The sequence below is a fragment of the Juglans regia genome, chromosome 5 (genome assembly GCF_001411555.2).
Source record: "Juglans regia cultivar Chandler chromosome 5, Walnut 2.0, whole genome shotgun sequence".
Classification (NCBI taxonomy): Eukaryota; Viridiplantae; Streptophyta; class Magnoliopsida; order Fagales; family Juglandaceae; genus Juglans; species Juglans regia.
The window spans coordinates 1,706,972-1,732,785 of NC_049905.1; the positions used below are offsets into that span (position 1 = coordinate 1,706,972).

At 37.4% G+C, this 25,814-nt stretch overlaps 3 protein-coding genes across 5 annotated transcripts; 2 read left to right on the top strand and 1 right to left on the bottom strand.

Annotated features, from left to right (window-relative positions):
- The first annotated feature begins 2,398 nt into the window (after positions 1-2,398).
- On the top strand, positions 2,399-5,414 carry LOC108989796 (pentatricopeptide repeat-containing protein At2g21090-like). Of its 2 annotated transcripts, XR_004801590.1 has the most exons (2): positions 2,399-4,550; positions 4,823-5,414. XR_004801590.1 is itself a non-coding variant. In XM_035690405.1 (1 exon), the coding sequence occupies exon 1, from the start codon at positions 2,620-2,622 to the stop codon at positions 4,471-4,473; it is 1,854 nt and encodes a 617-aa protein (XP_035546298.1). In that variant the 5' UTR covers positions 2,399-2,619; the 3' UTR covers positions 4,474-4,660. The 2 variants fall into 2 exon arrangements, 1 of the variants encoding a protein (XP_035546298.1); XM_035690405.1 differs by lacking the exon at positions 4,823-5,414 and having other exon boundaries at positions 2,399-4,660.
- Positions 5,415-5,579: 165 nt separating this feature from the next.
- Positions 5,580-10,779, bottom strand: LOC108989842 (probable serine/threonine-protein kinase PBL19). Its single transcript, XM_018963606.2, has 5 exons — positions 10,317-10,779; positions 9,353-9,778; positions 8,242-8,502; positions 7,589-7,711; positions 5,580-6,471 (listed from the first exon to the last, which is right to left on the bottom strand). The coding sequence occupies exons 2-5, from the start codon at positions 9,695-9,697 to the stop codon at positions 5,932-5,934; spliced, it is 1,269 nt and encodes a 422-aa protein (XP_018819151.1). The 5' UTR covers positions 9,698-9,778; positions 10,317-10,779; the 3' UTR covers positions 5,580-5,931.
- Positions 10,780-17,135: 6,356 nt separating this feature from the next.
- On the top strand, positions 17,136-25,422 carry LOC108989854 (eukaryotic translation initiation factor 4G-like). Of its 2 annotated transcripts, none has more exons than XM_018963617.2 (10): positions 17,136-17,243; positions 17,386-17,615; positions 17,809-17,957; positions 18,144-18,296; positions 18,489-18,562; positions 18,687-18,743; positions 19,123-20,562; positions 20,683-23,882; positions 24,540-24,734; positions 24,843-25,422. In XM_018963617.2, the coding sequence occupies exons 2-10, from the start codon at positions 17,452-17,454 to the stop codon at positions 25,171-25,173; spliced, it is 5,763 nt and encodes a 1,920-aa protein (XP_018819162.1). In that variant the 5' UTR covers positions 17,136-17,243; positions 17,386-17,451; the 3' UTR covers positions 25,174-25,422. The 2 variants fall into 2 exon arrangements, with proteins under 2 accessions (XP_018819162.1, XP_018819170.1); XM_018963625.2 differs by having other exon boundaries at positions 18,150-18,296; positions 24,843-25,388.
- The last annotated feature ends 392 nt before the right edge of the window (positions 25,423-25,814 follow it).

Here is a 25,814-nt window from a genome sequence, read left to right on the forward strand (position 1 = left end):
ATCAAAGATATATTATAACCAAAAAAAAAAAAACATAAGTTTATATAGAGGTTTTACGAATTGAAACTGACAAGCTTGCAAAAAATCATTAGAAATTAAGGTATATTAAAGTCTTCTTATATTTTGATCAATATATGGTAATCAATCAATAAATATTAATTTTGTAAAGAGAATTATAATTTGTTCGCATCAAATCCATTTTACGAGATGTATTTAGAATATAATTTTTTAATAATATTTATAAATCTAGAATATTTTAATTTAATATTTAAGAAAATTTTATTTTCAAGTTTGTGTATAGAATAAATTTAATAAATTACTTATATGACATAATTTAATTTAAAAAATAAATTTTAAAACTTAAAATTGTATATATATATATATATATATGATGTACACACCCGCTTAAGAGTTCAACGACTCTAACCTTAAAAAAAATCTGATGAAATTGAAAATAAAATAACCAATTAAATTAAAATACAATAAATTTCCAACTGCATTATCACGATCCTAGAGAAATACTGCCCCTTGGATCTTCACGTAGTGGCTCCGTCATGGCACGTGCAATAATTATGGTGTGTGCTTGCGTCGGTACACCAACAAGTAGGCCCCGCGTGCAAGGTGCTGACCGGGCGACACGGACTATGGATGTGGGGTCCCGAGACAAGGACACCTAGTGGGCCACGTACAACCAGCACCACAATGCATCAGATGGGTCCTACTCTGTTTATTGAAAGTGGGACCCATGCCAACTCAGCTCCAACGTTGGTGGTTGTTAACTTGTTGTACTTCTGTTTGTTTTTAGTTATTTTATCAGGAAAATGAAGTCTTTATATCCGCCCACTCTTCCCGTTCACTTTCCTCCCTCTTTTTCAGCAACTCCGTTATCATTCACTCTTCTTCATCGGGGGAGCCTTCTCCATCATCTCCAAGAGTCGAGAGTCTGCATCGACCTCTGCAGTTTTTTCAGCATGAGATCGCCTATGTCCCCTTCCTTTGTGCGCGGCGATCATCATGACGAGCCCCACTTCCTTCAATCTTGTTTCCTTTGCTGGAAACCCCTTGGTTTGAACTGCGACATCTTCATGTACAGGTTAGCTTGCCTTTTGGAAAATGCTATGCACCCGCTCGGATGTCGGGCTCCCACTTTCCGCTTGACGAGAAATGTCACGTTGTAAGCGTTTAAAAATTAAAAAATAAAACCAAACCCATCCCCTCTTCAACCTTCTTCGTCTTCAATAAACGAATTCAGAAACAAGAGAAATCCTGAGAAACCATCCCGTGATTACGCTAAGAGAAATCTAGAAATTGAAAAATAAAGCCGCCTGTCTCTCCATTTCGTCTTGAACCTCTTCATCTTCAAGTAAATTAAACCCATCAACAAGAGAAACTCATCCCGTGCTTGCACCAAAAGAAACCCAGAAATAATTCGTCTTCAAGCCAAAGAAACACATCCCGTGCTCGCACCAAGAGAAACCCATCCCACCAAAGAGAAACTAGTTCGTCTTCAAGCCTCCATCCATCCGACGGCCAAAGAGACCCATTTCGAAACACCCACCCTTCCCGTCGCCTCCCCTTCAAGCCTCCATCCCAATTTGAGCAAACCATCCTTTCGTTGTTATTTCTTTACTTCAACCAGAAAGAAAGTGCTACAAAATATACAGAATCTGACCCTTACATTAGTATTTTTAATAAAGTTGGTTCAAGTGCATTATCAGTGTCTTTTTCCATGTTAAAATAAGAACTGTCTTGGACTTTCGCTACTTGAGGCTTGGATTAAGTATGAATAAACGAGCTCCACCGTGCTCTGTTACCACTATCACATGCATAATAGGTTTTTCATTCAAAATAAACCAGAGTTTGTCCCAATATCGCATAACACTAACACTAATTAGCTAAGAGTACTAAAAGCTGTGACAATGGAAAGACGTAAATCCCAAAAGACGGAAATTCTGAAGAGGAAATGAGGGGAGGGGAGGGGAGGGGAGGGGATGTTGGGCGGGAGACGATTTGGGTTTTTTTATTGAAAAATTCTAAACATAAACCCCACATCCTACACACCCACTTAAAAATATCAATATGAAATATGAGGATAAAAAAATAAAATCACATATTTTTAAATGGGTGTATAGGGTGTGGAGTTTATGTATAGCACAACTCTTTTTTTTTTAGTGGAGTTATGTGTCGCCCCACTCTTATCGTATCGTATAGGCCACTCTTATCGTATAGGTTTTTTTTTTTTTTTTTAATATATTTAAATATTTTTAAAAAATAAAAAAATATATTAATATATTTAAAATTAATTTCTTAATTATTAAATAAAAAAAATTTACCAACCGATTAAATGGAACGGTAAGAGTGGAATGGTATAATAGTGTTTTTTTTTTCTTTTTATATACACGTGGCATGCCACGTAAAGCGGGAAGAGAGGGCGGTAGGAGGGAGCGGTAACCGTAGGATTGTCCGTTTTCTTTCTTATTTTTCAATCAAGAATTTCGTATGCTACTTCTTGGTCTTCATATGAAGAGCTTGAGCTCTTCTATCGCCTAGGAGCTGACCTCCCAAGTCTCCAAGACCACCACAATCAACCCTGCAATACATAGATGAAGACGTTATGCAATGCCCTCTCTCTCTTCCCCAACTCTTAGGCTCCCCCGAGTAACATTTCACACCCGACCCAACAAGAAACATCCGGTCTCCAATACTCCCTGCGTTGTCCAATCCCTCCTCAAGCTCGCCTCGGGAGGTCATCTCTCCCAAGCAATCTCTTCCCTAGAGCTCTTGGTCCGCAAAGGCCTCCGCTTGCCCTCCGAAACCCTCTCCTATCTCTTACAACGGTGCGCGGACTCCAAGTCTCTTAGACATGCCAAATGGGTTCACCTCCATTTGAAGCTCACCGGACTCAAGAACCCTACAACGTTTTTGTCGAACCAGTTGATATCTGTGTATTTCAGGTGCGGTGATGAAGTGGAGGCACGCAAGGTATTTGATAAAATGTCTGCGAGGAACTTGTACACGTGGAATAATATGCTTTCTGGGTATGCTAAAATGGGGATGATTAAGCCAGCTAAGAAGTTGTTTGATAAAATGCCGGAGAAGGATATTGTGTCATGGAACACTATGGTGATAGCTTTTGCACGGAGTGGGTGCTGTGATGAGGCTGTGAGGTTTTATAGGGAGCTGCGGAGACAGTCAATTGGGTATAACGAGTTCAGTTTTTCCGGTGTTTTGACAGTTTGCGTGAAGTTGAAGGAATTGGAGCTTACTAGGCAGGTTCATGGGCAGGTTTTGATTGCTGGTTTTACGTCAAATGTGGTGATTTCAAGTTCAGTTCTTGATGCTTATGCAAAGTGCGGGGAGATGGGAGACTCAAGGAGAGTATTTGATGACATGAGTGTAAGGGACGTCCCTGCTTGGACCACCCTCGTTTCGGGATATGCTAAATGGGGGGACATGCAATCAGCTAGTGAAATGTTTGATCGAATGCCTGAGAAAAACCCTGTATCATGGACAGCTCTGATTTCCGGTTATGCAAGAAATGGCCTAGGGTATGAAGCGCTTGAGCTGTTTACAAAAATGATGATGCTTCAAGTTAAACCTGATCAATTTACATTCAGTAGTTGCCTTTGTGCTTGTGCCAGTATAGCTTCACTTAAGCATGGCAAACAGATGCACGCCTGTTTGATACGAACTAATTTTAGACCTAACACTATTGTTGTGAGCTCTCTCATTGACATGTATTCAAAATGTGGGAGTTTGGAAATTGGCAAGTGGGTTTTCAATCTAATGGGTGATAAGCGAGATGTTGTATTGTGGAACACAATGATTTCTGCCTTAGCTCAGCATGGTCATGGTGAAGAGGCAATGAAAATGTTTGATGATTTGATAAGATCAGGAGTGAAGCCGGATAGGACCACCTTTGTTGTCACCCTCAATGCTTGTAGTCATTCAGGTCTTGTGCAAGAGGGGCTTAAGTTGTTCAATTCAATGACTTGTGATCATGGCATCATTCCTGATCAAGAACATTATGCATGCTTAATTGATATCTTGGGTCGGGCTGGACGTTTTAACGAGCTGATGGAACGACTCGAGAAGATGCCTTGTAAGCCTGGTGATCGAGTTTTGAATGCTGTACTTGGTGTTTGTCGAATTCATGGAAATATCGAGTTGGGAAGAAAAGCGGCTGAACACCTTATCGAGTTGGAGCCTCAATCCTCTGCTGCCTATGTTTTACTTTCAAGTATATATGCCGTGCTTGGAAGATGGGAGCTGGTAGAGAAGTTGAGAAAACTTATGGATGAGAGACATGTTAGGAAAGAACGGGCAGTCAGTTGGATAGAGATTGGAAATGAAGTGCATGCTTTCACTGTATCGGATAGATTGCACCCTCTGAAAGAAGTAATATATTCAGTTTTAGAACATTTAGCTGGACAGATGGAAGAAGATCCATCATTACTTAATACCGAAAGTTAAAACTTCATCAATTTTTATCTCTGCTGGGTGGGTTTTTACTTTCTTGAGGCCTGGGAGACACGGAAATTATATTTCCGGTAAATTTCGAACTTATTAACATTTTCGTTCATTCCTTTGGATCAGATTCTATAGTACAGTTGAATCGCCACATTAATGATGCACCTATGAGACTTGTTCTCTCTTGGAATATCTTCTTCTTTTTTTCCTGTTGTATCATTATTTTTACTCATTAACAATCCAATAAAATGAAATTGGTAATGAGTTTTATGAATTTCAAAAAAAGCTCTTCCATCGCCTGCAGTACATAATGATTACTTGGATTCTAATGGGTGCATGGGAAATTTTGCAGAGGGAACACAACGTTCTCTAGCAAAGAGTGTCGGAGAGAACAGATAGAGTTTGACGATGCCAAGGAGAAGAAGAGCTGGAAAATGTCCCCTCCTACTTCTTCTTCTTCCTCCTCTTCCTCTGCACCAGACAAGTCTGTACGGACGGGTGCTGTTGTGGTGGCCTAGTGATCTCTACCTAGGAAGAGGTTCCACGCGAAAGTTGGTTCTTTAGGACTCGAGTCTCTAATCTTGTAAAGCTAGCCATGAAGAAGCCGATCGAGGGCATGCATGCGTCTTTAACAGCCTGAGATTTTGCATACATATTCAATGCATAAAATGAAGCCCGGCGTAAACGCCTGGTTTGTGCAATTTTGGGTGTAATCGATCTCTGTTTAGAACTTTTTTATTTTTTCGAAATTTTTTAGGCGATGATGTATCAAAGAGACTTTTGCATGAATAATCTTTACTCTGTAGTTTTGGGTTTCTTAATTCCTTCAAGAATCAAAAGCCATATGTGTAGTAGCAGAACTCGTACCTTCATCCAGCTTCAAAACTCAAAAAGGGAAAAAGCTATACTCACAAAACAACAGAAATGCATAGAACTGTCTCACAAAAGTAACTTGCCATCCATCTTAACCGTTAAAGTTATTGCTTTGAATTCCTTTCAATTCTAATCCGTAGAAGCTGATGTATTGCTTTAAATTCCTTCTTATATTGCTTTGAATTCCTTTCAATTCTAATCCGTAGAAGCTGATGTATTGCTTTAAATTCCTTCTTATAACAAAAGTTGTGTTATTCATGGGTGAGCTGATTCAGACGGATGATTGGGTTGTCGGGTACAGTTTTCATGCATAATTAATTTGTTTTTACTTTTATTACTCGTGTACAGCAAAACGGAGAAACCTAAGTAAAAGGAAAAAAGTGTTCCACTACCTACATAACCTACACACAAAAGGAGCGTCTCTAACAATTGCTAGCCATGACTGACTTTCAAAACATACTTATCTTCTCAGTGCCGGGTGATAGATCAACATAATCTAACTTATTTTCTACCAAATCGATCCGATGTGTTTCCGTCCATGAACTTTCGTTCCTTCAAGGTCTTAAATCTTTTCAGGGGGTAAAACTATCAAGGAACTTGGGCTCTCTGCATGATCATAAACCTTCTTCTACTTGCACCCTCCACATTCTCACCCAGTTTTGACAGCTGGGTCATCCGCCTTTTCCATGATTTTGATGCCTCCGTCTTCTGATCCGAGCCAATTGGATCATTTTCAAAGGACTCGAAACTTTTCTCATAAGGGTCATCTTCGTCGGATTGTTCGATTATCTGCTTCAATCTCTCGACTACCTGACTCATCGTTGGCCGATCTTTTGCACTCTTTACTAAGCAATTGTCTGCTAACTTGGCAATTTTTCGAGCGGCACTACTGGAATACTGGTTTTCCAGTCGAGGGTCCATTATCAACCTGAATCTTTTACCATCAGCAGGGAACCGTTTCACCCATTCCAAAAGTATCTGTTCTGCCCTTGGGTGGTTCCTTTCCAATGATCTCCTGCCTGTAAGAATCTCATATAGTACAACACCAAAACTCCACACATCACTCTTAGTTGTCAGATGACCAGTCTCAATGTAATCCGGAGCAGCATACCCGTGAGTTCCTACCACCTGATCACCACAAACGTTCTAATGAGCACCTCAACAGTATATTAGAGTTGTTCCAACAGAACCTCACTTCTCTTCTAAGCATGTATCAACTGACTTTAACATACAATAGACATCAATCCACCCCAATTAATTCTTAAACATCTAGAAAATCATTAGTATCTTCCAGAAAAGTGTAACATATGTAATGGTGAAGGAATCCAATATATAAAGTATGGTCTTTTTAAGGTACTAATATGTTCTCCCAAACACACCTTGTGGTGGGGGTGATAGCAGCTTCTCAAAATACCTTAACTTACCTGCTTACAATTCTGAGGATGCAGTACTCGTTGGCGAGCGTATGGTATATGAAGATAGTTATCCTTCTTTTCACATACAAAAATATGAAATTCAAACTCATGTAACAAGTCATGGCCCTGAAAGAATCACTACTGATATAGTACTGCATCTCAAAATCCAAGAGGGCAACCCAAGCACACAGGAAAATAAAATATACAATATGAACCAGCCAACTAGGTGGAAGAAAGGAATGAACATAATTCCATAAAATCTAGAAAATGGGAAAAACAGAAACCATTGAATGAAGCCATCAATATCAATACTAATTGGTAGCAGTACACCCACCACTCGGTTTAGGGAAAGGAAAACCTATGACATGATTGGCTTGGGTCACAGCCCCTTTGTATTTGCTAAACTTTGGTTGACAACCATCAGTATGGCCATTGGAAACAGCAGAAAACTGATCCAAGTGGATCAGTGCCTTGCCATATTGCTGGTTTCACAATTTCATTCCCGAATTTTAAAAATCATTTCTTAATTACCTCTTCCAGTTGATCAAAAGCATCCGCCAGTGCCACACCAATAGCAGATTCAGAAGCTCAAGAAATTATTGTGAGGCCTTATCGAGCTAGGAAAATATTATATAATGTGATTTTTAGTATTATCCAAGAGGGTTTTTTTCCTGATCTATTTTATTGACTAATATATTTGGGGGGAAAACACTTCTGCTAAGTGGCTTTCTATGCTTTAGAACCTTATATATCATATACTTAGACTCAATAAATAATTACCAGTGATGAAACCTAAAATGCTAATGAAAACAATTGCACATGACACTTACAGCTGTTGAAACATGAGTTCGCCCAGCAATTGGTCCCTCCCTAGCAAGCCCAAAGTCGGAAAGCTTTGGTTTGAAATCCTCATCCAACAAGACATTGGATGTCTTGAAATCTCGGTATATTACCTTCAGCATGAGCATAGTGCATGTAAGTTTAACAATAATGAAGGGCGAAGATGAATCTTGAAGATAAAATGGGGTAGAAGGTATAATGTAGAACCGAGTGGGCAACAATGACTACCACAGATTGAAAATTTATGAAAGGTAATAAATCTAGATTAAGGAGAGATTTTTCTCTACGAATGAGCGTATTTTTACAAATCAGAAAGAATCTGTAAAATGCTAAACATCATTTGCAATCAATCACAGCATTGTCAAAAGCCAGCAAATGTTTTTTGGGTAAGTAAAAGGCAAGTGACTGGTATGGGAACAGTGCTGAAACTTCTGCAATCATGGCCACAAAAAGTAATATATACAAATCATATTTTGACTCACATCTGCCAAAGCTACAGCACATACATGGAGAAAGCCTGGTGCCGGGCAAAAGGTTAAGGAGTTCAAAGACCCACGGTTATTGTTCAAAAGGGGAAAACTGTATTGCTGTAGGTACTTGTGTAGGATACTAAAATGCAAATTGATAGTTTTCAGAGCAGAACCTGAACTTCCAATCCCGCATGCAGATAAGCTAGTCCTTGAGCAGCTCCCAGCATTATCTGTAATCTTGTTTTCCAAGGAAGCACTGGGCAAGCCTTATTGAAAAGATGATTCTCTAAGCTTTTGTTTGCCATGTATTCATAAACGAGTAATCGCTGGATCTCACTTTTCCTGTCCATAGCACAGTATCCTATGAGTTTGACGAGATTTGGGTGCTCCACAACACCAAGAAATTGAACTTCTGCCACCCATTGTTTGTGGCCCTACATTGGAAACAGCAAATTAGAAGAATCATTCAGAAAAACAAAATCTTTATGTAATCACAACTGAATTTAGGGAATGATAAGAGTATAATTATGGAAAGAAACAACAAGAACAAGAGAGAAGAAGAGAGATCTTTCATCAACTTCAAGTGTGTGGGCAGATGGTTTTTTTCTTTTCTGTTTGTTTCAAAAGATTCGTTTTCCCCCTTTTTTTCTTACGTAAACACGAGGATGGTCTATCAACCCAATTTTACCAGGTAGAGGGCTCTTCGGGTCTAAAATATTAAAAATAAATAAATAAACTTTTGAGGTATAAATTTGTAGGATCATCCAGGACACATTTACACTGGCAAGAACACTGACTTGCAAAGAGTGGCTCAGTGGTAATGAAAACAGCAGAAACTGCAGGTATTTTGACATCTAAGTTGGTGGCATCCACAAGTACCCATAGGTCCATGCTAGACAAATAGGTGGTTACAGGAAAGCTGACTGAAAATTATTTAAGCTCAGGTTGATGACAAGCTCAGGTTGATTGCATAAGTGCTTAGAAGTTTTTACAAAAAAATGATATTGGCAAACTCTGATTGGCCCTAACACCCATTCTCAACTCTCAAGAGTCACAACTAATTAGAAAACTATTTTCCATATACTAATCAAGGTTTATACCGAGCATGAAACATTACATGAAAAAACCTCTAAAACACATCTCATAGAATTTACCAAGTCAATAATTCAATATTCTTCTATCGAGTATTTGAGCATTTACAATAAGCATGAAGCCAACAGTATTATTAAACGAATTAAAAGAGTACGATTCCTCATATTTTTTAACAGAAACTAAAATTCTTACCTGTAATCCGTCCTTGTTGAGCTTTTTAATTGCAACCACAATTGGATCGCCCTTGCCCTCTGCAAGCTTGATTGAGGCTTTATATACACTCCCAAACCCACCTTCCCCGATCTTAAGAAGCCAACTGAAATCGTGTGTTGCCTGTTGGAGCTCCAAGTATGAGAAGACACGCAAATTATGAGCCCTCTCCTCATACAGTTGCGGTATACTGCGCGGGGAAGTTGCCGAACAGGAAGACTTAGTGGCCCTATGAGAATAATCGGATTTTCCTTGTTCTTCCAACTCTGGTGCTGATCTTTGTTCTCTGCCTCTGGATTTGTCCTTAAAGTAGTAGAAACACTTCATCGCGTGGAACTTAACAAGGTCCTAAATCTGAATGTTATCTTATTTGACTGCCATTAGATCAACCCATAAAAAGGACTGCAACTGAACAGAAAAATACAACTAAAAAGCATCAGCATCCTGAGTTGAGCGAAATGAGAGAGAAAAAAACATATCAAGTAAATGAAAAGAGTGCAATAAAGTGAAACCAAATGGACAGAAGAACGGTATCAGAACAGAGAAAATTAAAAGGGGATTGGCTCTAAAAAAAGTGTCGAGAGAATTGAAAAATGGAAGCAAACGATATGTCAAGGCAAAACCCAAGACTACGAATGACTCGGGCAAAGTGAAGGAATAATAAACGACAAAGAACGGCCAGATAGGGAATTGGTCACAAAATAGGAGCAAAAGCCGGCTGAACGAGGACACCAAAACAGAGAAAATCCAAAAGGCAACGCAGTAAAGCTATAAACTTTATCACCGACTATAAAGAAGATGCAAGTACAAATTGTGATTCAAGGAATTCAGGATGAACATGTTAAAAATTAAGCCAGCCCAGAAAAGAAACACAAAAAAACACACCTGAGAGTTGAGAAATAAAAAGAAATTCTAGTAACTGTGTTTGCTAGAGAGAGGAGTTTACCTCTGTACCGTTTTTCATTTTCTGTGGTTTTGGGGTGGACTGCCATGGATTTATTTTCTCGCTCTTCTGCTCTCTCTCTCTCACCTCGAATCTGGATAACCTGTCAATTCTGTTCGGTTTAGTGAGGGATTGGCCTGGAACGTGAACTAGGAGTTACTATATGGTATAGAAATTCAGCAGATGAATAGAGGATCAACATAAACGTCGGTTCTTTCAAAGTTGCCAGTTACTTGACTGCTGATTCATAGAATATAATTTTGTTTGTGAGAAACAGAAGACATACAAAGGCAAGTATACAGAACAGACAATTAGGTGTCGAGATCAACTATTCCTTTTAATCCCAAATTTGACTCTTAATTGCTGACATTAATCTTCCTACTCGTGATGTCTCTTTGTCTTCTTGCTTTTCCTTTGGACTCGAATGAAAATTTTGGAAGAAAACACAAGAACGTAAACCATGGATTCAGCCAGTTTGCCCTTTCTTTTATTAACACGGCTCTCTCTCTCTCTCCCCCACATGAAAATTGGAAGTATGTGACATATGTCAACATTAAAACGGAGCAGCAACTAAGACTAGAAAGATAGAGTGGGACTCACTGCAGATATTAAAAGAATAAGCCATGTTTGGCTTCATTGATGCTTTGGTCAAACAGATGCTGAGGTGTTATTGTATTAAATTCTGGGTCACTAACGAAAACTGGTTGCAGAAACAAAACAATGGCGGGCCCTCACTTTCCAGAGTAATAAAGAATCTCTATCACCCATGTCAAAGCAAATGAAAGCATGCTTTCTCTGTCATGCAATATCCTTCTGATTAAAGTATAATTAACAGGATGATGAAAACAAAAACCAGCAAATGAACTCAGCCAGCCTTTACTCCAAGACCCAAATGACAAATGAAATTACTTCTTTACTGGATCTGATATTGATCTTGTTTTTCTTTCTAATTTGTGACCAAGTTGGATCCTTTTCCACAAACTGAATCTAATCTCCAAACCCTTGACAATACAAACCCCATACCCTGAGATAATTGCCTCCCTGACTATCATTTATCAACTGTCTTTTAAGAATGCTTTGTTCATGGACAAGCTTTGCATGTGATGATTTGACCAATTATCTACAGTATTTCATAAAGGAAGACCAGGACCGGCTTTAATGGAGCCAGCATCACATGAAGTTTAAGTAGAAGTTGGACTAAATGGAGAGGATCCACTGAAACTTCTCAGTGCTTTCGCCCGAATTCTAGACTTTAAACGAAAGTAAAATGAATATTTTAATGCTGCCTAGAAAATATTGACCCGTTTTTCACTTTCAGAAACCTTAATTACTGTTATAAGAAAATATGAAGTATTTTGCAATGATTTCTGGCACTTATTAAGTCAGAAAAACGCTCCCGCGTACTATGAACAAGTATGATCGTACGAAGATTCCCAAAGAAAAGACAAACAAAGGGGCCATTCCGAAACCAAATCAATAAGAATATGTGCATTGTGTAACAGTTTTCGTACCCAACAAAAAGCAGAAGGGCTACAATTGGGATGGCAAGCAGCTCGGGATTGACCGCGTTGAAGTTTCAAAAGTCTTTAAAAGAGACATCTGATTGAAAAAGAATCTCAAGCTAATTCGGTGGAGAAAAGAGAGAAATTAATTAACATCAATAGATTAATGTTAGATAAAGATAAGGGTAGGTTCGGACACTGACCGAATATGTGATGAAAATTAAATAAAATATTAGTTTTAGTTTAAAATTTGTTAAAATTGAATTGTTTATTGTATTTATGTAAAAATTTAAGAAAATTATAATAGTTAGATGAGATAAGTTGAGATGTTCTTTCAATCTAAACAAAGTCTAAAGTATTAGGGGTGTATAAATTTCACGTATTTCTTTTAAAAAAAAAAACTTACCTTTAAAAGAATAATTTTTTTTTTCACGTGAATCTTAAATTTACTATTTTCTTTTAAATAGAATGTCCGAAACTTGAGTATCTTAAAACTATATCATTTATAAAATGAGTAAGCCCCTCGCTTACTCATTTTAAAAAAAATGCACATGAAAAAAATAAGTTGATGTCACACATAATCTTTATTTTTTATTTTATTTTTATAAATGTATAGTAGGGTATGGATCTAAAATGTGACTCAAATTACACCATCGGATGCATTTCATCGGTGCAACTCTTTCGATCCCTTTAACATTTTCCTTTTTTTTTTTTTTTTTAATAACATTAACTGATAAAGTATTTATTGGATTCTTTAATAGGATATGGATCTAAACTACTATCATCACGTCCAAAGTAAGAAAAATTGCATTCGATTGCTCCTATATCGATCTTTTTTGAAGTTATAAATCTTGATTCTCGTTTAGCAAACCAAAGGTCTCTCTTCTAAAAATTATCTGCTTTTAAGGTACCAATTTCGATGTTCTCAACCCAAAGTTTTGAATACCGTACCGGAAGCCGTACCGGTCAAGGCACTGGAATGAAATATTTCGGTACCGGTACCGTTTCGTGTACCGTTCCGGCATAATATTTCGGTCACGATACCGTTTCGGTACCGGTACCGTACCGTACCGGTACCGTTTTGTATACCGTTTTGGAATAATTTAAACCTGGATAAATTATATATATACAAGCATTAACTGTATTCCAAAATAACAACAAAATAAGTCAAACTCAATATTCTCAATACAAGTCTTAAGTTTTAAGTTACAACTAACATAAAGTTATAAAATATAAATACCAATATTATCATGATAAAATCAGTAACTTCACTACGTCATCAAAGATGATCATCCTCATCAAAAAGACAATAAGGATCAGGATTCGACATGTGAATCAAAATATTTTCATCAACGTCATCTCCATCATCAACATCAACACCAATATTATAATTGTCTTCCTCATTTAGTGAGGCCAATGGCTCCTCAATACTTGCCCAATCCAAATCTTCTCCATCAAGAAGCTCAGATTCTTCACCTACCCATTCTTCCATCAAATCAATGTTTTCAAGATTGATTGGATCTAAAGCATCTCTTCCCTTTTTTATGCTCCTGTCAAAATAAAATCAAACATAAGTGAAAATGTTATATATTTTTCAACAGTGAAAACATTAGTATTAAAAAAATTTACCTCTCTCTCAGCTTCAAGTTATAACGAACAAATACTAAGTCATTCAAACGTTTATGCACTAATCTATTTCTCTTCTTCGAATGAATAAAATCAAATGTGCTCCAGTTTCTCTCACATCCAGTTGCACTACAACATTGACTTAGTACTCGAACAGCAAACCTTTGAAGCGTTGGAACCTCGCAACCAAATTGGGTCCACCATGCAACTATAACAATAATACAATTATAAATTATTAATTAAATACAAGTAAAAATAAAATAAGATAAAATTTAAAGTACAAAGTCACACTATTTAACAAATGATATTGATAAATGATATATAATCTAAAACATCTATTAAAATAAAAACAAACATCTATAACAATATAATCTAAAATATCTATAAAAATACAAACAAACACTATAACAATATAATCTAAAACATCTATCAAAATACAATTCTGATTTGTTTATCAAAAAAGTAACAAAAAAATAATTAAATTAAGTTATAAATATAAACAAAAAAAATAGTAAAAATAAAATACCAAGTTGAGGCCTGGTGGTGGTCGGCGTCGTGCGGTGGACTGCTGGGCCGCTGGCTGCTCGTGCGTGACTGAGGCGTGGGACTGGGAGCCGTGAGCCTGGGCGCCGAAATGGTTCGGCCGAATTGAGTTCAGGATTTAGAAGGCAGAGATTGAGAAATGAGATTCAGGAGTCCGAAAGTAGGTTTTGATTTTGTGGTAAAATTCCAAAATTGCCCTTTAGAGTTTGCAAAAATTACAAAAATGCCATCAACCTAACTGCTGAAAAGCGTACCGGCCGAAATTTGTGTTTCGGCCGAAACATAAAATACCGGCCGGTACAGTCATGTACCGGCCGGTACGGCCGAAATTTCGGCCGAAACGGAACACTTATTTTACCGGTACCGGCCGATTGGCCGGTACGGCATATACCGGCCGTACCGGCCGGTACGGTACGGTACCAAAAACACTGTCTCAACCTCAATACATGAACCCATATATTTTTTCAGGACTTGGAATTGATTCGTTTGTTTTTATAGATGAAATAAAATGAAATGAATTCAGATTAAAGTTAAAAAGTTAGAATAAAATATTATTAGAATATATTTTTAATATTATTTTTATTTTAAAATTTAAAAAATTTAAAAAATTTAATTTATTTTATATATAAATTTAAAAAAATTATAATGATGCGATGAGATGATGAGATGAAATAAATTGTTTTTTAAAAATAAACAAGATCATTCCCGTTATGGTCTAAACTGGGCTTAAAGTTTTGGCCCAAAATGAGGATGGGCACAAGCCACAGCAAACAGACGACAACACAACACTAGCCCGCCAAGGCGTTAACCGGCCCAAGTATATTCTTTCGGCCTACAAAGCTCAAACAACTACACAAGCTTAGGATCCTAAATCAGTAACATGTTATTTCTCAATTTCAAATGAAATGGATAATACTTATTCAACATGAAATGGATAGAATCACGTTTCATTTCAAGCCTATTTTGGAATAGAAGTAAGATAGTAACGATAATTCAAGGACATTAAATAATCATAAGAGTAATGTTAAGTATAAATCTCAAATATACAAATTTTATATAAGTCTTTTGTAAACAAAATATAAATAAAAAGTGAGTTTTTCATACTTTTATATTGTGAGATCCACTTTTTTAAAAAATGTATGTCGAATTTTGTATATTTGAGACTTATACATATCATTATTTAAAAAAAAAAAAATCTCTATATACAGTTATTTTTGTATATTATTTAGACACTCTACTAATGTGATTGGCTGCATCATATTTTTTTAATATAAAATAATTATTTTGATCAATCACACAAGCGGAGTGCATAAAAAATTCACAAAAGTGATTGTATTACTTTTATTTTAATCATGAGCTATGCATAATTTAAAACTATATTAAATCACATTTGATATGTATGCATATAGAGAGAGATGAATAACTTCTATTGAATGTAAGGAAATGTGAAAGAGGAAAGTTTCGTGGATGCAACCTTTTAGAACTTTTTGTAGTCAACCCCAATGGCCAATATTAAAACCCAACTCGATAAATAAGAGAAAGTTGCTTTTTGACCAAAAAAAAAAAAAAAAAATTTATTTAGTTTCATTATTTAGGCCATATTTGAATATAAAAATACTTATAATTCATCTGATTTCATCATTATAATTTTTTAAATTCTTATATAGAATATGATAAATAATTTAATTTTTTTAAATTTTAAAATAATAATATTAAAAAATTATATTTTAATAATATTTCACCAATAAAATTTGGTCCACGAGATGTACCGACACAGTCTTATATTTATATTTTTTTTTTTATAGGGTGGGCTTGACTTTTGGATGGCAAAGATTTTGGTGATGTTATCTTATTTTTTGTACATGATTAATCAATGCACTCGAACTTTATATTTATTACTACCTAAAGAAAACAAGCAAATAAATACAAAACATATATTCCAATCATGTCATTTTGAAAATCTTTTCAGCAACAATCAAAACATTTGTCACAAAGCTATCTCGTTTACATATAATATTCATGTAACATCATTGTCCTAATTATAAATATATATTTTATTTTAAATTCAAGAAGGTTGGATTGTATATATATATAATTTTTTTATAAGTAGGTTGAATTATATTTTTTAAAGAGTTCTATGTTTGAATTTCAAAGTTTTAAATGAAATAAATAGACATATGAAGAAGTTAGAGAATATCAAGAGATGTGATCAAAATTTTTTTTTTCTTTTTAGAATTAAATGGCTTAAATCGACTGATTTTTTTACGTAACACTTGCGAGTTGGCTCAAATAGTAAAGATCTTAGTTTTAGTGATTTGCCTCTTTTTTTGTGTAAATTTCAAATCTTCTTAGATGCAAATAGTTTCTAAGAATTATCGAATTTTCTTTCAAGCTGTCCAAAATGCACTTACATAAATTTTTTTATTGAGCCTTTATGTACCATTTAGGATAGGTTTGGAAGGTAAAATGAGAATTTTATATTTTGTTTTAAAGTTTAAAATATTATGTTTTAATATTATTATTATTTTAGGATTTGAAAAAGGTATATTGAGATTTGAAAAAGTTGAATTGTTTATTATATTTTGTATAGAGATTTGAAAAAAGTGTAATGATGAGATGAGACGAGATGAAAATTTTATATTTTATTTTGATTACCAAACCTGCCTTAAGATTAGTTGAAATTTTGTCCTCAAACACCTCATATGAATAAAAAAATAATAAATTTAAAATTCATAATAAAAAATAATTTATTTTAATGATAAATTTTATATTTTTTATAAAATTAGAATACGCTACATTTACATATTTTAAATTTAGATTTAAGGTTACTATTAAAACTTTGATAAGACAATAATTAGGTAGATGATAAACACGTGTACAAAGAAAAATTACTACAATCTTCAAGCTATTTTTTTTTTTTTTTCAGAGCATGTGTGTATATAAAAAAATATATGGCTAAAGTATAAAATAAAAATGGAAAATATTAAAAATATATAAAAGAGCGAAAATAACGCAGTTGATTTGACCATTAGTTTGTTACCCCAAAACTCTCTCTCTCTCTAAATTTATTTTTATTAAAATATTTATTTATTTATTTATTTTATTTTTATATACCTATCTATCTCTCTCTCTCTTACATTTTATTTTTATTATTTTCATCACTCACTCCCTCTTCTATCTCTCTCTCCAGTTTGTTTTTCACCGTCTCCGATGAACGTCCAATAAACCCTAATTTCGCTCTACACTCTTCACTCTACAGGTCCCTCACTCTCTTCCATATCTGTGTAATTTTATATATGCGTGTGTGGGTTTTGTTTTGTTGCTGTAATGTCGTGGTGATTATTTATCATTGTTAATTTTTTTTCCTTTCTTGTGGTTGGATCTTGTTTGGCTGGCTGCAGAGAAAGTTGTGAGGAAAATAAATTACAAAGCGCAACAAAATAGAGGGAATCTAAGGGTTGGGATATATGTCCTACAATCAATCGAGGCCGGATAAGAGCGAGACGACACGGTATAGGAAATCCGAGAGGCGATCCACGAGCTCCAATCAGCAGCGGGGCTCCTCAGGCGCTTACGGTAAGGGCGGCGGGCCCGCCCCTTCTCCGTCATACAATCAATCCTTCAACGGCAGGTATCGTTGCTAGGGTTTGTGATTTCGAATCTTTTTCGCCGTTTTATTTAATTTTTATATTTTTAAATTTTGTGGCTTTGTTGGGAAGTCAGGGTTTTTGGTTTTTGTTTTGTGATGTATAGAGGGATTCGGGCTGTTTATTTCGTGACTGGTGATTTTGGGTTTGATATTTCTTTTGGGGTGTGTTTTTTAGTTTCAAGAAGAATAACAATAATGTACAAGGAGGGCAATCTAGGGCAAGCGTGCCCACCGTGAACTCATCTTCGTCGGAGTCTAGTAATCCTTCTACACCGCGTGGTACTGTTCTGCAGAATGGTTCCCATGTACAGCCCCAATTACATGGTATGATTTAAAAAAAAAAAAAAAAAACCTTTATCTGGTGCATTGCTTTTGTGAATTTCTTTGGTGAATGTTGGTGGGTTTTCATTATAATTGAAGGAAGCTTTATTTATTTTAATGATTTGTTTGACCTGCTTAATCTGTTAACATTATCCTTCTTATGGGGCTTGTTGTTATGGCGTGTCATAGGAGCAGCATCTGATGTGCGGGTTACAAGCACAGCTGCCAAGCCGGCTGAGAGTTTGGCTCCTCAGAGAATCACCCAAGCTTTTCCGAAGGCTCCAACTTCTCAATCTGCCTCCGTGAGCTCTGACTTGACAGCTCCCGCAACACCCGCAAAGTGTATGCCTAGAAGCTTTGGTTATATTTCTATTATTTGTGACTGATCAAAATAAATATTTCTATCATTTGTGAACTTCAGTTTATCGTGACAGTGATTTATCCAAAAAAAGAAAAAGAGTTTATCTTGACAGTGATTTGGAGTCTTAGACAAATGAACTAATGATATGCATTTAATGTTTTTCTGTGGATTAGCCCCCGGAGATGCATCCAAAGCATTCCCCTTTCAGTTTGGGTCCATAAGTCCTGGTTTCATGAATGGGATGCAGGTATGTTTATGCTCTTACATCCACTAAATGCACATTCTTGATTTTTCTGTAGAATGGTGGTCAGTGTTTTTTTTTAAATCTCACTCTACATGGTCAAATACTTGTGGTCATTTTGTGTTTGTAGGTTCCTGCTCGAACTAGCTCAGCGCCCCCAAATTTGGACGAGCAGAAACGAGACCAGGTTTTTACTTGGTTTTTTCCCCCAATATCATCATGCGGACTGCTTATCCATCATAAGTCTGATGCTTATTGATTGACACTATCCTCCCACTTTTTATGCTTCAACTCGTGGAAATTTACTTGATTACTATTAAAACTTGGCATGTTTTTTATGTGCCATTTCACTTGTGCATGGACAGATGGTTGCTCGTGTACTTCCCGTGTTCTTGTGCTATGCCTTTTAGATTTTTACAATGAACTCTTTGATTACTTATCAAAAGAAATTGTGCTTCGACAGTTGGTGTTTGTATAATACCAGTTATCATTGTGGGTGGAAATTTATGGCTCTGGGCATTTATATTTGAGCGATTTAAAAAACATCTTTGATTTTTGACCTGCAGGCACGCCATGATTCTTTTAGATCTGTTCCTCCGTTGCCAGTGCCTCCGATGCCAGCTCCTCCTGCACCTAAGCAGTTACCGAGAAAGGACGTAGCTACTGCAATCCAATCTAATACTGGGGATGCTCATTCAGTGCCCAAGGCAAGAAAGGATGCACAAGTCTCACCTGCACCGCCAGCAAGCCAACCACAGAAGCCATCTGTTCGTCCTATGACTGGTATGTCCATGCAAATGCCATTTCACCAGTCAAAAGGTTCGGTGCAGTTTGGTGGCCCCAACCAACAGATTCAATCCCAGAGTATGGCAGCTGCTTCACTTCAAATGCCATTGACTGTACCTTTAGCTATGGGAAATGCATCCCAAGTGCAACAGACTATGTATGTTCCAGGTCTCCAACCCCTTCCCATGCAGACTCAAGGACTTATTCATCAAGGCCAAGGGCTGAGTTTCACAACTCAAATGGGTCCTCAGTTACCCCCTCAGTTGGGCAATATGGGATTCATGACTCCACAATACCCCCAGCAGCAGGGTGGGAAACTTGGTGGTCCTCGTAAAACTACAGTTAAAATTACACATCCAGACACACATGAAGAGTTGAATTTTGATAAACCGGCAGATTCCTATTCAGATGTTGGGTCATCAGGCCCTAGGTCTCACCCTAATGTGCCTCCTCATTCCCAGCCTATTCCATCATATGGACCTACTCATCCTATTAACTTTTATCCTCCCAATTCTTACAATGCCAGTTCTATATTTTATCGATCCCCAAGTTCTGTTTCTTTAACAAGTAGCCACATACCACCCAATTCTCAAGCCTCAAGATTTAATTATCCAGTTCCCCAGGGTCCCCAAAACTTGGCATTCATGAATCCACCTGCTCATAATCCCCTACCTGTAAATAAGACGGGGACCCAAATGCATGGTGTTGCAGATCCACCAAACATGGAACAATCTCGTGATGTACATAACATAATCTCCTCTGCTCCATCGACAACAAAACCAGTTACAGTTAAACCTGCTACTGGTTCTTATATTGGAGAAAAGGCTACAGACTCATTGCTGCCAAATAGTCCACGTGTTGAAAAGATTGAATCTCCTAAACTTGTGAGGCCATCTGTGGAATCTAGCTCATCACATCCTCAAAGAGATTCTGAGATTTGTTCAGAAATATCTTTACGGCAGCCTAAACCTAGCACTGAATCATTGGCGTTCAAGTCCTTGTCGGTGGAAACAAATCAGCCAGTGTCAGTATCAGATGCTGGTCTTCCTGAGGGCCTTGTATCTAATCACTCTACTTTGGCTTCAGTTTCACCAACTGAGGAATCTGCACCAGTTGTGCCCAATAATGAAGGCAGAAGAAGGGAAGCTGTTGACAGGTCAAACTCTATTAAAGATCAGAAAAAGCCAGGCAAGAAAGGACTTATCCAATCACAGCTGCAGGTGCTTTTGTGCTGTATTTGTACATTAACATTTTTTAATCATCCCTTCAATTTAGTTCAGCATTTTCCTATTCTTTTAATTTTATTTTTTATTTTTTCAAAAATTTTCTACATTCTACAGGTTGGTAGCCAATCTGCGTCAACCTCAGTCTTGCCTTCTACATCTTTTAATGGTGGAGTTTTAGGAGCTGTACTGGCTAAAGCGAATGCCACACCTGTGACTAATGAAGTAGTTTCTTCATCTCAGCAATCGCCACCAACTGTTCCTGCTGCTGCTACTGATGCTTCTGAATTAAAGGTTGACAGTGTTGGCGAAGGTGTCACCAGTGTCTCATCTGAAATTTCTGGCGCCAGAATAATTGTTGATACCTCTGAAACTGTTTGTCATGCTAATCTAGATAAATCCGATTCTCAGGATGAACAATTAGCCCATGAAGCTGCGGGAAAATATGAACAAGGAGAAAGCAGATTGCCTGAAGGGCCCAAACATATTAACAGTAGTCAGATATCTTCAGAACCTATTTTGTTAAAATCTTCTGAGGGAAAACAATCTGGACAGGAGTCTGTTCTTAAGGAAATTACTGTAAGTGATGAGGTTCTAACTTTAAAGGCTGAACAAAGGGGGCTGGATGAACCTGTGAGGTGTCATACAGGAATCAACAGGATGACTGATAATCTAGAAATTTTGAACTCCAAGGTTTTGGGTTCCACAGTTGGTGGAAGTCCTAATGGTGAGAAGATCTCAACTTTGGATGCCTCGTCAAGCAGAAGCAATAGCTTGGGCAGTAGTGAAATTGTTATGATATCTGGGATGTCAGATCAGCAGTCTGCTCCCATTTTGACACCTGATCTTGCAGAAGCTACTTCAAAACATGGAGGGGAAGGTGCAGAGGACATTGGTGGTTTGATCTCTTCTGCAGCATCAGGTTCCAAAGATAAACCTGTCCTTGATCTGAACAGGGCAAAGAGTACTGCTAAAGCAAAGAAGAAGAGAAAAGAAATTCTTCAAAAGGCTGATGCTGCTGGGTCAACGTCTGATCTTTATAATGCATATAAGGGTCCAGAGGAAAAGAAAGAAACTGTTGTGTCTACAGAATGTACTGAGAGTACTTCTGATGTGCATGTGAAGGAGGCACCTGCTGATGCTGTCGAAGTAGATGCCATAGCGAGTGAAAAGAGAGGACTGCTTGAAGCTGAACCTGATGATTGGGAAGATGCCGCTGACATATCTACCCCAAAATTAGAAGTTTCAGATAATGGACTACAGATCCATGGAAGAGTGGATAATTATGACAATGATGGAGATGGAATTACAGCCAAAAAGTATTCCAGAGATTTCCTCATTAAATTTTCGGAGCAATGCACTGATCTTCCAGAAGATTTTGAGATTTCAGCAGATATAGCAGAGGCTGTGATGAGTGCTAATTTCAATAGCTCTCATATTGTTGAGCGCGATTCATACCCTAGTCCTGGAAGAATAATAGATAGAGCGAGTGGGGGATCTCGAACAGACCGCCGTAGTAGTGGCATGGTCGAGGAAGACAAGTGGAGCAGACAACCTGGTAATTTTGGTTCAGGGCGGGATGTGCGTCAGGATCCTGGTTATGGAAGTAATGCAGGTTTTCGGCCTGGCTCAGGTGGCAATCATGGTGTTCTCAGGAACCCACGTGGACAGACACCTATGCAGTATGCTGGAGGAATGTTCTTTGGGCCATCCATGGGTCCTCAGGGAGGAATGCCTAGAAATAATCCTGATGCTGACAGGTGGTTGCGTGGTACCAATATTCAACAAAAAGGTTTAATTCCTTCCCCTCAGACTCCATTACTGATGATGCACAAAGCTGAGAAGAAATATAAAGTGGGTAAAGTGACAGATGAGGAACAGGCAAAGCAAAGGCAATTGAAAGCTATTTTAAACAAGCTTACTCCTCAGAACTTCGAGAAACTTTTTGAGCAAGTAAAAGCGGTTAAAATTGACAATGCAATGACTCTTACTGGCGTCATCTCACAGATATTTGACAAAGCTTTAATGGAGCCTACTTTCTGTGAGATGTATGCCAATTTCTGTTGTCATCTGGCTGTGGAGTTGCCTGATTTCAACAATGAAGAAAATGAGAAGATAACTTTTAAGAGATTGCTTCTGAATAAGTGCCAGGAGGAATTTGAGAGAGGGGAAAGAGAGCAAGAAGAAGCTAATAAAGCTGATGAAGAGGGTGACATCGAGCAGTCTGCAGAGGAAAGAGAAGAAAAGAGAGTTCAGGCTCGGAGACGAATGTTGGGTAATATTAGATTAATTGGGGAGTTGTACAAGAAGAGAATGTTAACTGAGCGAATAATGCACGCATGCATCCACAAGTTACTGGGCCAGTATCAGAATCCTGATGAAGAAGATGTTGAGGCTTTGTGCAAATTGATGAGTACCATTGGAGAGATGATCGATCATCCCAAAGCTAAAGAGCATATGGACGCATATTTTGATGGAATGAAGTTGTTATCTACTAATATGAACTTATCTTCTAGGGTCAGGTTCATGTTGAAGGATGCATTGGATTTGAGAAAGAATAAATGGCAACAGAGAAGGAAAGTTGAAGGGCCAAAAAAGATTGAGGAAGTGCACAGGGATGCTGCTCAAGAACGGCAGGCACAATCCAACAGGTTGAGCCGTGGGTTAAGCATGAACCAGTCAGTCAGGAGAACACCTATGGATTTCGTTCCAAGAGGATCAACAATGTTGTCTTCCCCAAATACCCAGATGGGTGGTTTCCGTGGAGTTTCTACTCCGGTTCGTGGGTTTGGCAATCAGGATATTCGGTTGGAGGAAAGACAGCCTTATGAGGCTAGGATGTTGTCAGTTTCCTTGCCTCAGAGGCCAACAATGGGTGATGATTCTATTACTCTGGGACCTCAAGGTGGCCTTGGGAGAGGAATGTCAATCAGAGGATCACCATCAATTCCAAGTGCTGCTGTAGCTGATGTATCTCCAGCCCCTGCAGATTCCAGAAGAATGACAGCTGGTTTGAATGGTTACAGCACTGCATCAGAGCGGACAACATATGGCACAAGGGAGGATCTCAATCCAAGATATAATTCTGATAGAATTGCAGCTCCAGCTGCTTATGACCACTTGAGTTCTCAGGAGCGTAATGTGAATTATGGTAACAGAGACCTGAGGAATCCGGACCGAAGTCTCGATAGATCTCTTGCTACATCACCACCTGCACGAGGGCAGGGTACAACTTCTCAAAATGTCCCTTCAGAAAAAGAGTGGCCTGAAGATCGCCTTCGGGAAATGTCCATGGCAGCAATTAAAGAATTTTACAGGTTTCATGTTGTCTTATGCATGCATCTATTGTCTTGTTATGCAGTTTCAATTTTCCAAGTTTAGAGAAGTTTTCATCATGTGCGTGCTAGTGTATAGCTGCTTGCATTAAAACCCCTATACATTCATGCAGTGGTGATGTCCAGTTATTTTATGTCCATTGAAGGAACATCTAGCATATATTAGGGATTACATTGGAAAGTGAGAAATCAAGAGGGCTATCATATCTTCATAGTTTGTTTTGAACTAATAGATTTTTCACTCAAATTTATTGGGGTGGAATTCTTTGGAGAAAAGATGGGCTGAAATTTTAAATAAGATGAGATGCTCAGTTTACTTGTTTTGCCTCTTCCATGAAAGTGGCGGTGGATGAGCTTGTAACTTCTTTATGTGGTACTCACGTATCAAAAAACTTCTTTATTTGGTACCCTGTCAGATTTGGAACTCATGTGAAAGGCAGCTTTCTTGGAAGTTGTAGTCTTCTATTTTATTGATTGGGAACGAAGCCTTTCTGTAGATTATGTAAACATGCTAAGAACTACCTGTGCTGACTTCCACTGGTAGTTACATTTAAGAATGTCTTTCTTGACTTGAGTTAACATGAACTACTACTAAAAAAAAAAATTCAATAAATATACTGAATAACCTTTTTATTTCAGTGCCAGAGATGAGAAAGAAGTTGAATTTTGCATCAAAGATTTGAATTCCCCGAGCTTCCATCCCTCAATGGTATCTTTATGGGTCACAGACTCTTTTGAGAGGAAGCACATGGAAAGGGATCTTTTGGCTAAGCTTCTAGTCAATCTTTCGAAGTCTCGGGATGGCCTGTTGAGTCAAACCCAGCTCATTAAAGGGTAAATGATATTTAACTGTCTATTAGTCAGTCTTTTCAGCTCGCCATTATTTAGATATATATATTTAGTGTTTGATTTACTTACTGCTGTTTCCCTCTTTCTGGCCAGGTTTGAATCTGTTCTGACTACTCTGGAGGATGCTGTAAATGATGCCCCAAGAGCACCAGAATTTCTTGGTGGCATCTTTGCCAAAGTCATTACAGAAAATGTGATCCCTTTTAGAGAGATTGGACGGTTAATACATAAAGGTGGAGAGGAGCCGGGTCATCTTCTGGAAGTTGGGCTTGCAGCAGATGTTCTTGGAAGCATCTTGGAAATAATAAAATCGGAGAAGGGGGATTCTGTCTTAAATGAGATGCAGGCAAGCTCCAATTTGCGTTTTGAGGATTTTCGGCCCCCAGATCCTAACAGATCGAGGAAATTAGATAAATTTCTTTAGGGGATTTTGATGCTCATTGTATCTTGCTAGGGAAAAAAAAGAAAGAAAGAAAGAAAGAAAGAAAAATTGTTCTGTAGTATGTTAGGCTACTTATTAAATAATATTTTTCTGTGGGTTGGTAGGGATCTATATATGGGGTGTTCCTTTTCCTTGTCCTAATATTATTCTTGAAATGTTAACTGCAATTATGAAAGGTTCAATTGAGCATCGGAAAATTTTTGAGTTTTCCAACTGATATTTTCTTGGTTATATGCGAGTTCATACTTGAGGCATATCAGTATTCTTTTATTCTGTGAGTGGTGATGCCTTCCAAACCTGAATACGTTGTGAAATTCCATGTGATAATTTCTTTGGGTCTTATTAATATTTACCTGTTTTGAAAGCTATGAAACATAATGGTGTTTTAGTGATTTAGAATCTCCAAGTTTGCAGGCTTTATGGTGATATTTCAGTGTCTTGGATTGAACACTGGCCTAATATGACCCTTTTATGCATCATGGTATGTTGCTTGTGACCGATCGCTTTGACTTCAATTTGAACTAAAATTTCAAATTTCATGACCTAAAACAAGAAGAAAAGAGTTCAATTACAAGTAAATTAGGGCTACTTAACGAGGTACTTTGTGACAAATTCCAAATGGG

What these genes read in the sequence shown, in the direction of transcription:
- LOC108989796 (XM_035690405.1), top strand. Translation starts at nt 2,620, where the DNA reads ATGCCCTCTCTCTCTTCCCCAACTCTTAGGCTCCCCCGAGTAACATTT.
- LOC108989842 (XM_018963606.2), bottom strand. Translation starts at nt 9,697, where the DNA reads ATGAAGTGTTTCTACTACTTTAAGGACAAATCCAGAGGCAGAGAACAA. An exon ending in ATGCGGGATTGGAAGTTCAG is followed by an intron (nt 7,712 to 8,241) that starts GTTCTGCTCTGA and finishes CTCATGCTGAAG; the next exon opens with GTAATATACCGAGATTTCAA. An exon ending in GAACTCATGTTTCAACAGCT is followed by an intron (nt 6,472 to 7,588) that starts GTAAGTGTCATG and finishes TGTGGTGATCAG; the next exon opens with GTGGTAGGAACTCACGGGTA.
- LOC108989854 (XM_018963617.2), top strand. Translation starts at nt 17,452, where the DNA reads ATGTCCTACAATCAATCGAGGCCGGATAAGAGCGAGACGACACGGTAT. An exon ending in TCCCGCAACACCCGCAAAGT is followed by an intron (nt 18,297 to 18,488) that starts GTATGCCTAGAA and finishes TCTGTGGATTAG; the next exon opens with CCCCCGGAGATGCATCCAAA. An exon ending in TTATCCAATCACAGCTGCAG is followed by an intron (nt 20,563 to 20,682) that starts GTGCTTTTGTGC and finishes TACATTCTACAG; the next exon opens with GTTGGTAGCCAATCTGCGTC.